The sequence below is a fragment of the Lynx rufus genome, unplaced genomic scaffold (assembly GCF_022079265.1).
Source record: "Lynx rufus isolate CCGP_SWC_20201006 ecotype Redwood Valley unplaced genomic scaffold, mLynRuf1.p SCAF_15, whole genome shotgun sequence".
NCBI classification, from domain to species: domain Eukaryota; kingdom Metazoa; phylum Chordata; class Mammalia; order Carnivora; family Felidae; genus Lynx; species Lynx rufus.
Genome location: NW_025814829.1, coordinates 60,223,198 through 60,235,420, shown reverse-complemented (window position 1 = coordinate 60,235,420; position 12,223 = coordinate 60,223,198). Strand labels below are relative to the sequence as shown.

Here is a 12,223-nt window from a genome sequence, read left to right as displayed (position 1 = left end):
ATACGGAAACAACCCAAGCGTCGGTCAATACCACGTGGTATATATCCTCAATAGAATATTACTCAGCTATAAAAAAGAATGAAATCTTGCCTTTCGGGACAATGTCAATGGACATAGAGGGCATTGTGCTACGTGAAATGAGTCAGAGAAAGAAAAATACCACAGGATTTCAATTATATGTGGAATCTTAAAAAACAAGACAAATGAACAAACACACAAATAGAAACGGACTTAATAAATACAGAGAGCTAGCAGTCACCAGTGGGGAGGGTTTGGAGGGATGGGTGACATAGGTGAAGGAAATTAAGAGGTACAAACTTGTAAAATGAGTGAGTCACAGGAATGAAAAGTACAGCATAGGGACTAGTCAATAATATTGTAATAACAGTGTATGGTGACAGACGGAGACTACCCTCCCCGTGGGGAGCATTTTGTAACATACGTAATTGTCAAATCACCATGTTGCCCACCTGAAGCTAATATAATGTCGAGCCCCAACTGTACTTCAATTAAAAGTAAAATAAGGAACTTTGTAGGCTTTTAAGGACTATTCAGATATTTTCCAATTGTTAATAAACTTTATATAGGTTTGCGCTATTTTTGTAACTTGATGTTTTATTTTAGTTGTTTTGTGTTTTCTTCCACTGTTGTTTTTTTGTTTTGTTTTCTTGGGCAGGGTGGGGGGCGAGACAGAGGATCTGAAGCGGGCTCTGTGTGGAAAGCAGAGAGCCCGACGTGGGGCCTAAACTCACAAATCCTGAGATCTTGACCTGAGCCGAAGGCAGACCCCTAACTGACTGAGCCACCCAGGTGCCCCTTAATTTGATATTTTAGAGTCAAGCGAAGAAATCCACTGAAAAATATATGTGTAGAAACCGAGCATTACGCTCTGCTTATTGGTGTCAGTAATAATATTAACACCTGTTACTGTATGCCAGGCATTGTTAGAACCAGTATTTCTCTTATCTGTTGCCCTCCTAACACCTAATATGCTATTATCCCTGATTTCCAACTCAGACAGTTGAAATTCTGACAAGCTATTTCTCACATTCACGTAACCAGCAAGGTGACCTACCATATTCTAAAATCTATGTTCTCATCCCTTCCGTGCATGATCACACCATCCTGAACACTTACTCATTTTGTAGATTTCCCAGTATCTTCTATTTAAAATGTTTGATCCAATAATAAGAGAATATTATGAGCAATTATATGCCAACAAAATGGGCAATCTGGAAGAAATGGACAAATTCCTAGAAACATATACCCTACCAAAACTGAAACAGGAAGAAATAGAAAATTTGAACAGACCTGTAACCAGTAAGGAAATTGAATTGGTAATCAAAAATCTGCCAAAAAATAAGAGTCCAGGGCCAGATGGCTTTCCAGGGGAATTCTACCAAACATTTAAGGAAGAGTTAACACCTATTCTCTTGAAACTGTTCCAAAAAATAGAAATGGAAGGAAAACTTCCAAACTCTTTCTATGAAGCCAGCATTATCCCGATTCCAAAACCAGACAGAGACCCCACTAAAAAGGAGAACTATAGACCAATTTCCCTGATGAACATGGATGCAAAAATCCTCAACAAGATATTAGCCAACCGGATCCAACAATACATTAAAAAAATTATTCACCACCACCAAGTGGGATTTATGCCTGGGATGCAGGGCTGGTTCAATATCCGCAAAACAATTAACGTGATTCATCACATCAATAAAAGAAAGCACAAGAACCATATGATCCTCTCAATAGATGCAGAGAAAGCATTTGACAAAATACAGCATCCTTTCTTGATAAAAACCCTGAAGAAAGTAGGGATAGAAGGATCATACCTCGAGATTACAAAAGCCATATACGAGTGACCCAACACTAATATCAAACTGAGAGCTTTCCCCCTAAGGTCAGGAACAAGACAGGGAAGTCCACTCTGGCCACTGTTATTCAACATAGTATTGGAATCTTAGCCTCTGCAATCAGACAACACAAAGAAATAAAAGGCATCCAAATCAGCCAGGAGGAGGTCAAACTTTCACTCTTTTCAGATGACATGATACTCTATATGGAAAACCCAAAAGATTCCACCAAAATACTGCTAGAACTGATTCATGAATTCAGCAAAGTTGTAGGATATAAAATCAATGCACAGAAATCAGTTGCATTTCTATACACCAACAATGAAGTGACAGAAAGAGAAATCAGGGAATCGATCCCATTTACAGTTGCACCAAAAACCATAAAATACCTAGGAATAAATCTAACCAAAGAGGTGAACAATATATACACTGAAAACTGTAGAAAACTGATGAAAGAAATTGAAGACACAAAGAAATAGAAAAAGATTCCATGCTCCTGGATAGGAAGAACAAATATTGTTAAAATGTTGATACTACCCAAAGCAATCTACATATTCAACGCGATCCCTATCAAAGTAATACGAGCATTCTTCACAGAGCTAGAACAAACAATCCTAAAATTTGTATGGAACCAGAAAAGACCCCAAATAGCCAAAGCAATCTTGAGAAAGAAAACCATAGCAGCAGGCATCACAATCCCAGACTTCAAGCTATACTACAAAGCTGTAACCATCAAGACCCTATGGTACTGGCACAAAAACAGACACTCAGATCAAGGGAACAGAATAGAGAACCCAGAAATGGACCCACAAACGTATGGGCAAGTAATCTTTGACAAAGCAGGAAAGACTATCCAATGGAATAAAGACAGTCTCTTCAGCAAGTGGTGCTGGGAAAACTGGACAGCGACATGTAGAAGAATGAACCTGGACCACTTTCTTACACCAGACACAAAAATAAACTCAAAGTGGATGAAAGACCTCAATGTAAGACAAGAAGCCATCAAAATCCTTGAGGAGAAAGCAGGCAAAAACTTCTTTGATCTTGCCCGCAGCAATTTCTTACTCAACACGTCTCCGGAGGCAAGGGAAACAAAAGCAAAAATGAACTACTGGGACCTCATCAAAATAAAAAGCTTCTGCACAGCGAAGGAAACAATCAGCAAAATTAAAAGGCAACCGACAGAATGGGAGAAGATATTTGCAAATGACATATCAGATAAGGGGTTAGTATCCAAAATCTACAAAGAACTTATCAAACTCAACACCCAAAAAACAAATAATCCAGTGAAGAAATGGGCAAAAGACATGAATAGATACTTCTCCAAAGAAGACATCCAGATGGCCAACCAACACATGAAAAAGTGCTCCACATCACTCATCATCAGGGAAATACAAATCAAAATCACAATGAGATACCACCTTACACCTGTCAGAATGGCTAACGTTAACAATTCAGGCAACAACAGATGTTGGCAAGGATGCAGAGAAAGAGGATCTCTTTTGCATTGTTGGTGGGAATACAAGCTGGTGCAGCCACTCTGGAAAACAGTATGGAGCTTTCTCAAAAAACTAAAAATAGAACTACCCTACGACCCAGCAATTGCACTACTAGCCATTTGTCCAAGGGATACAGGTGTGCTGTTTCGAAGGGACACATGCACCCCCATGTTTATAGCAGCACTATCAACAAGAGCCAAAGTATGGAAATAGCCCAAATGTCCACTGATGGATGAATGGATAAAGAAGAGGTGGCATGCATATATATATATATTGCTGGGAATATTACCCAGCAATCAAAAAGAATGAAATCTTGCCATTTGCAACTACATGGATAGAACTGGAGGGTATTATGCTAAGTGAAACTAGTCAGAGAAAGACAAAAATTCTATGACTTCACTCATATGAGGACTTTAAGAGACAAAACAGATGAACATAAGGGAAGTGAAACAAAAATAATATAAAAACAGAAAGGGGGACAAAAGAGACTCATAAATATGGAGAACAAACTGAGGGTTGCTGGAGGGGTTGTGGGAGGGGGGATGGGCTAAATGGGTAAGGGGCATTAAGAAATCTACTGAAATCATTGCTTCACTATACACTAATTTGGATGTAAATTTTAAAAAATAAAAAATAAAGTTAAATAAAAAAAGAAAAATAAATAAAATAAAATAAAATAAAATAAAATAAAATAAAATAAAATAAAATAAAATAAAATAAAATAAAATAAAATGTTTGATCATCGGGGCACCCGGGTGGCTCAGTCGGTTAAGCATCTGACTTCAGCTCAGGTCATGATCTCACAGTTTGTGAGTTCGAGCCCCACGTTGGGCTCTGTGTTGACAGCTCAGAGCCTGGAGCCTCTTCAGATTCTGTGTCTCCCTCTCTCTCTACCCCTCCCCCACTCACTGTGTGTGTCTGTCTCTCCATAAATAAACGTTAAAAAAAATTAAAATGTTTGACCATCAAAATACTTGAGAGCAGTAATTGGTATCTAATAGATCACTGGGAATAGCTCTGCAAAATTGAGAGGGAGTAACAGAGATATTTGGGCCTGGTGGTGTATTATTGTAAGATGCCATTGTAAAAAAGATGGCTTTTTCATTTTCATTATATGTTTTAAAATTTTATATGTTTTAAATTTATAATATTAATTTTTATTTATAATATATATTATATATTAATTTATGTTTTAAATTTTGTTTTAAATTTATATTATTTTTATTTATAATAATACATATATTATGTATTACATATTAATGTGTAATATGTTTTTTTTAATTTAATGTTTATTTACATTTGAGAGAGAGACAGAGTGTGAGCGGAAGAGGGGCAGAGAGAGAGGGAGACACAGAATCCGAAGCAGGCTCCAGGCTCTGAGCTGTCAGCACAGAGCCCGATATGGGGCTCAAACCCACGAACTGGGAGATCATGACCTGAGGCCCAGTCGGTCACCTAACCAACTGAGCCACCCAGGCGCCCCAATAATATTAAATGTTTTAAATTTTATTATATGCTTTTGAGTGTGAAGTACAAGTAGAAAAAAGTGTTTTAATGTGTAAACTGGACTGACTTCATATGTAGCCTGCTACCACTCTGATAACATGACTGTGGTGCTCTCCCACACAGGTTTTCCTGGACAGAGACCTCACCAAGCAATCCACGATTAATTTGGTGGATTTAGCAGGAAGTGAAAGGCAGAAATCTTCAGGATCTGAAGGAGACAGACTGAGGGAAGGATCACAAGTTAACTTAAGTTTAACCAATTTAGGAAATGTTATCAGGTAAATAACCTGTGCGTGGGTATTTATTTCTATCGTAAAAATGACCCCAGATATCAAAAATTAGGTTAATCATACCCTTGATTCATGACGCACTGTCATCATTGGTTCATACCTGGTCCTCCTATTTCTTTTAAATGAATTGCTTTTTAATAAAATTAAAAACACTAATAAAGCCACCACCCAACCCAAGAAATCGTTGGTATTTCTCTACTGTGCTCCCCTTGGAGGTAACCGCCATCTTGAATTTTGTTTACCCCTCTCTGTCCCTCCCTCCCTTTCTTCTTTCATCCTTTCTTGTTTTTTATCACATGTGAATATTATTAGTTAGTGGCACTCATTTTTGAAATGTTTACAAAGGGTATAAAATATTACATTGTTTTCTCGATCCTGTTCTTAAGTGATTAAAGTACAAACTACAAAAAGTGCGCAATTCTTAAATGTTCAGCTCAATGAATTTTTATATGTATATATCTGTGTAATTACCACCCAGCTCAAGATATAGAACATTTCCAAAACCCAGAAACTTCCCTTGTACTTCCCTCCTAGCTTTCACTTCCACCAGAAGAAACTGACCTGTGCCACTACAAATTGACCTTTGCCTAACTGTATAGATTTTCATATAGATGTGACCATTTATAAGAGGCCATTGTTTTTTGCATTTGGCTTCATTCACTAAGGACTGTGTCTAGGAGACTAGGCCATGTTTCTCATGTAGCAATTATTAGTTCTTTTTCATTGCTATGTAGCATTCCATTGTAGGAATGTGCCACAATCATTTATCCATTCTCCTATTGATGGACATTTCATTTGCATCCAGGTTTTGAGTATTCTAAATAAGGTTGCTATGAACATTCTTGTATGTGTGCTTTGGGGAAAATAATTTCTCATTCCTCTCAAGTACACACCCAGGAGTAGAATTGTCGGGATTGGCTTTTAGATCCAACATTATTAACAGTATGTGTCCATGCTATCTGTGGCTATAATTTACCTTCTGTTCTGTCACTAAACATTGTGCCTATGAGATTCCTTTTTATAGTAGAAGTTGTTACTTCTTTTTCCTTATGATGTAGTATTCCATGGTGGGAACGTGCCACAACCTCTTCATTGGTTCTCCTGTTGATTGGCATTTTGGTTGTTCCCAGGTTTTGTTTTTTTTTGCTATTACAAACGGCGCTATTATGAACATTCTTGTACAAATCACAGGGTATCAATATATTAAAGTTTCTTTTGAGTATAGAAAAAGGACTGAAATTGTTGGATTATATATAAGTTGTGTGCAATAATAAATTTTGAGGGTGGTGACAAGTTATTTTCCAAAATGGTGGGGCCAATTTACATTCCCAGCAGCAATGGATAAAATATCCCACTGATCCACATCTTTTCTAAGGCTTGGTATTATCACACTTCTTCATATTTACTAATTAAATGGGTATGAAGACACCTTACAGTGGTCTTGATACTCTTGGTTTTTAGCAAGTTTGAGCATCATGTGATATGTTTACCGGCAATATGTCTCCTCTCAAAACGTTCTGTTTTTCCCATTATTCTATCCAGTTACTGTCTTTTTATTGATTCATAGGCATCCTTTACATATTTTTATTACTCTTTTCTCAGGTATATAAGCACCTTCACCCAGCACATAGCGTGTCTTCAATGTAAGGTGTCTATTGATGAGTAGAAATCATGGTAGTGGTTTTTGTTTAGCATTTCCTGAGTCTTAAGAAAAGTAGCGTCTGAAAGCCATCTCCCTAAATTTCATTTAATTTCCTATCCATCTGGACTTGATTTCTGTGTGTAGTATAAGGTAGGCTTCCTTTTCATTATTTTTACCTTATAGATTACAATTTTTCCAGTTACACTGTTAAATAGTTCCTCCTCTCCTCAGGGGATCTTCTATGCTATCTCTGTCATAGATCAAAATTGAATATATGCTTAACCGTTACTTGCCTTTTTAATCTGTTTGATTGGCCAAAGTCTGAACAATAGTGAATGCTTTATCCTCTTCCTGAATACTACAAGGATCTCCATCCTCCATATGTAATTTTGATATGTATTTTAATTCTATTCTTCTTTAACCCCAAAATACATTATTATTTCTGTGACAGTGTTCGTTTTTTAAATTCTTCACTTTTCCCTCTCGAAATCCTTTCTTCATTAGTGCTATTGATATACTAGATTTCTTTCTGTCTCTGAATTCATTTTTTTATTAATTTTATTCATTTATTTTTAAATTTACATCCAAGTTAGTTAGCATATGCAATAATGATTTCAGAAGTAGATTCCAGTGATTCATATCCTATGTATAACACCCAGTGCTCATCCCAACAAGTGTTTTCCTTAATGACCCTTACCCATTCAGCCCATTCCCCTCCCAGGACCCTTCCAGCAACCCTCAGTTTGTTCTCTGTATTTAAGAGTCTTTTATGTTTTGTCCCCCTTCTTGTTTTTATATTATTTTCACTTCCCTTCCCTTATGTTCATCTGTTTTGTATCTTAAATTCCATGAGTGAAGTCATGTGATAATTGTCTTTCTCTAATTTTGCTTAGTAAAATACCCTCTAGTTCCATCCATGTAGTTGCAAATCGCAAGATTTCATTCTTTTTAAAATTTTTGTTAATGTTTTATTTTTGAGAGAGCAAGTGAGAGCGAGCGGAGCACACAAGTGGGGGAGGGGCAGAGAGGGAGAGAGAGAGGGAGACACGGAATCTGAAGCAGGTTCCAGGCTCTGAGCTGTCACACAGAGCCCAACATGGGGCTCAAACTCACGAGCTGTGAGATCATGACCTGAGCTGAAGTCAGACGCTTAACCGACTGAGCCACCCAGGTGTCCCAGGTAGTATCAACGTTTTAACAATATTCATTCTTCTAATTTAGGAGCACAGAATATTTTTCCACTTTTTTGTGTCTTCAGTTTCTTTCATAAGCTTTCTATGGTTTTCAGTATATAGATTTTACATCTTTGGTTAGGTTTATTCCTAGTTATTTTATGGTTTTTGGTGCAATCATAAATGAGATCGATTCCTTGATTTATCTGTTGCTTCATTATTGGTGTAAGAAATGCAACTGATTTCTGTGCATTGATTTTATCTCCTGAGACTTTGCTAAATTCATGGATCAGTTGTAGCAGTGTTTTCGTGGAATTTTTTGGGTTTTCCATATAGAGTGTCATGTCGTATGCAAAGAGTGAAAGTCTGACTTCTTCCTGGCCAATTGGGATGCTTTTCATTCCTTTGTGTTGTCTGATTGCTGAGACTAGGACTTCCAATAGTATGTTGAATAACAGTGGTGAGAGTGGACATCCCTGTCGTGTTCCTGACCTTAGGGGGAAAGCTCCCAATTCTTCCCGTTGAGGATCATATCAGCGGTGGGTATTCCATATACGGCTTTCATGATCTTGAGGTATGCTCCATCTATCCTACTTTATTGAGGTCTTTTGTTTTTTTTTTTTTTTATCAAGAAAGGATGCTGTATTTTGTCAAATGCTTTCTCTGCATCTATTGAGAGAACCATGTGGTTCTTCTCCTTTCTTTTATTGATGTGATAAATCACATTGATTGTTTTGCAGATATTGAACCAGCCCTGCATCCCAGGTATAAATCCTACTTGGTAGTGGTGAATAATTCTTTTAATGTATTGTTGGATCCGGTTGGCCAGTATCTTGTTGAGGATTTTTGAAGCCATGTTCATCAGGGAAATTGGTCTGTAGTTCTCCTTTTAGTGGGGTCATTGTCTGGTTTTGCAACCAACGTAATTCTGGCTTCACAGAATGAGTTTGGAAGTTTTCCTTCCATTTCTATTTTTCTGGAACAGCTTAGAAAGAATAGGTGTTAACTCTTCTTTAAATGTTTGGTAGAATTCCCCTGGAAAGCCATCTGGCCCTGGACTCTTGTTTTTTGGCAGATTTTTGATTACTAATTCGATTTCCTTACTGGTTATGGGTCTGTTCAAATTTTCTATTTCTTCCTGTTTCAGTTTTGGTAGGGTATATGTTTCTAGGAATTTGTCCATTTCTTCCAGATTGCCCCATTTATTGGCATATAATTGCTCATAATATTCTCTTATTGTTTGTATTTCTGCAGTGTTGGTTATGATCTCTTTCATTCTTGATTTTATTTATTTGGGTCCTTTCCTTTTTCTTTTTGATCAAACTGGCTAGGGGGTTATCAATTTTATTAATTCTTTCAAAGAACCAGCTCCTGGCTTCATTGATCTGTTGTTTTTTGTTTGTTCCGATAGCATTGATTTCTGCTCTAATCTTTATTATTTCCTTTCTTCTGCTGGTTTTGGGTTTTATTTGCTGTTCTTTTTCCAGCTCCTTAAGGTGTAAGGTGAGGCTGTGTATCTGAGAACTTTCTTCCTTCTTTAAGAAGGCCTGGATTGTTATATACTTCCCTCTTATGACCACCTTTGTTGTGTCCCAGAGGTTTTGGGCTGTCATGTCATCATTTTCATTGGCTTCCACGTACTTTTTAATTTCCTCTTTAACTTCTTGGTTAGCCCATTCATTCTTTAATAGGATGTTCTTTAGTCTCCAAGTATTTGTCTTTCCAATTTTTTTCTTGTGGTCAATTTCAAGTTTCATAGCATTGTAGTCTGAAGATATTCACGGTATGATCTTTTTTGAACTTGTTGACGGCTGATTTGTGTCCCAGTATGGGATCTATTCTGGAGGATGTTCCATGTGCACTTGAGAAGAATGTGTATTCTGCTGCTTTAGGATGAAATGTTCTGAATATATCTGTTAAGTCCATCCAGTCCACAGTGTCATTCAAAGTCATTGTTTCCTTGCTGATTTTCTGATTAGATGATCTGTCCATTGCTTTAAGTAGGGTGTTGAAGTCCCCTACTATGATGGTATTAATATCAATGCGTTTCTGTATGTTTGTGACTAATTTATATATTTGGGTGTTTTGCATTGGGGCATAAATGTTTAGATCTTCTTGGTGGATAGACTCCTTAATTATGATATAATGCCCTTCTTCATCTCTTGTTACAGTCTTTAAAGTCTAGATTGTCTGATATAAGTATCGCTACTCCAGCTTTCTTTTGTTGACCGTTAGCATGATAGATGGTTCTCCACCCCCTTACTTTCAATTTGAAGGTGTCTTTAGGTCTAAAATGGGTCTCTTGTAAAAAGCATATAGATGGATCTTGTTTTCTTATCCATTCTGTTACCCTATGTCTTTTGATTGGAACATTTAGTCCACTGACATTTAGAGTGAGTACTGAAAGATATGAATTTATTGCCATTGTGTTGCCTGTAGAGTTGGGAGTTTCTGGTGGTGTTCTCTGGTCCTTTCTAGTCTTTGTAGCTTTTGGTATTTTTTGTTTTGTTTCATCTTTTCTCCCTTCAGAGAGTCCCCCTTAAAATTTCTTATAGGGGTGGTTTAGTGGTCATGAACTCCTTTAGGTTTTTTTTGTTTGGGAAACTTTATCTCTCCTTCTATTTTGAATGCAGCCTTGCTGGTAATGAATTTGTGGCTGCATATTTTTCCAATTCAGCACATTGACTATATCCTGCCACTCCTCTCTTGCCTGTCAAGTTTCTGTGGATAGGTCTGCTGTGCACCTTATCTGTCTTCCCTTGTAGGTTAAGGACTTTTTTCCCCTTGCTGCTTTCATGATTCTTGTCTGTGTATTTTGTGAAATTGACTATGATACGCCTTGCTGATGGTCAGTCTTTTTTTTTTTTTTAATCTAATGGGAGTTCTCTGTGCTTCCTGGATTTTGATGTCTATGTCTTTTCCCAGGTTAGGAAAGTTTTTTGCTATGATTTGCTCACATAAACCTTCTACCCCTTTTTCTCTCTTCATCTTCAGGGACGCTTATGATTTGGATATTATTCCTTTTTAATGAGTCACTGAGTTATCTAATTCTTATATCATGCTCTTTTGCCTTAGTTTCTTTTTTATGCTTCATTATTCTCCATAAGTTTGTCTTCCATATCGCTGATACCCTGCTCTGTTTCATCCATCCTTGCTGCCGTGGCATCCATTCAAGATTGCATCTCAGTTATAGCATTTTTAATTTTGTCCTGACTAGATTTTACTTCTTTTATCTCTGCAGAAAGGGATTTTATGCTTTTTTCAACCCAGCTAATATTCTTCTTATTGTGATTCTAAATTCTGGTTCAGACATCTTGCTCCATTCTCCACTAGTTGGGCACTTAGTTTACTGGGGTGGATCATTGTGGTGAGTGTACACGTGTATGTGCATGTGTGGGAGAGGTGAAAATGGCATCACCCAGCTACCCAGTCTCTAGTATCAGAACTCTGTGCTCTTGCCAACTGGCAATCAATCAACCCTTCCTTGTCTCCAGCTCCAGTCCACTCCCTGCTTTTACACTTTCCATGACCAAGCCATCAGGCTGCCAGGTGGCACCTCCCTCCCAAGTTTTATCTCAGATGGGGTTGTGTTTCCAAACCCTTCACCTCTGAGGGAACTGCAGCTTTGACCCACTTAGACTGTCTGGGGGAAGGTCTTGCCAAGCAAAGGCTGGGTACCAGCCCACAGCCCGGAACATTCACATGACTGCACTGCTGCAGATGCCCAGAGACTGTGGCCAGGTGCCAGCCCACCCCAGAAAAAGTTCATTCAATCATGTAGCAGCAGTGTTTCAAGAATTATGGTAAATCACAACACACATATCGTAACAGGCTTCACCACCCCTTAACATCCTTGTTCCAACACCAGCAAATGTGGCTGTTCTCTGGGGTCCACTGAGACCTTTGCCTGTGGGAAGGCCACATAGCCTCTGCCAAATGTCCTCTCAGCAGGGGAACTGCCTCTTCCTGTGTGGCCCGAGGACCCCTCAGACCTCACTGTCTGTTCCTGGGGATTCACTCTTCCCACCAGAGCTCTGCCAGGTATAGAGCTGCGGAGTTTCAGACTGTGACCCCTGTTTATAGACTCTCAATGGTATTTAAATCCTCTTTTTTCTCCTTTCTCCCCTTTTTGTTAAGTCCCTTATGGGTGTTTCCACTCTTTCTCTTTCTCTCCAGCTGCTTTCAGGGGGAGAGCTTTTCCTGTACTCTCTCCCATCTCCATCCTCTTTCCACAAGTAAAGACACCTCTCTACCCTCT

General features: G+C 38.1%; 1 protein-coding gene across 1 annotated transcript in view; it reads left to right on the top strand.

Annotated features, from left to right (window-relative positions):
- Positions 1-12,223, top strand: part of LOC124509882 (kinesin-like protein KIF28P) — a 78,850-nt gene that overhangs the window by 36,908 nt on the left and 29,719 nt on the right. The window contains exon 6 of the mRNA XM_047076474.1: positions 4,985-5,139. Coding sequence (XP_046932430.1) covers positions 4,985-5,139 — 155 coding nt within the window. The remainder of the gene's footprint in view (positions 1-4,984; positions 5,140-12,223) is intronic.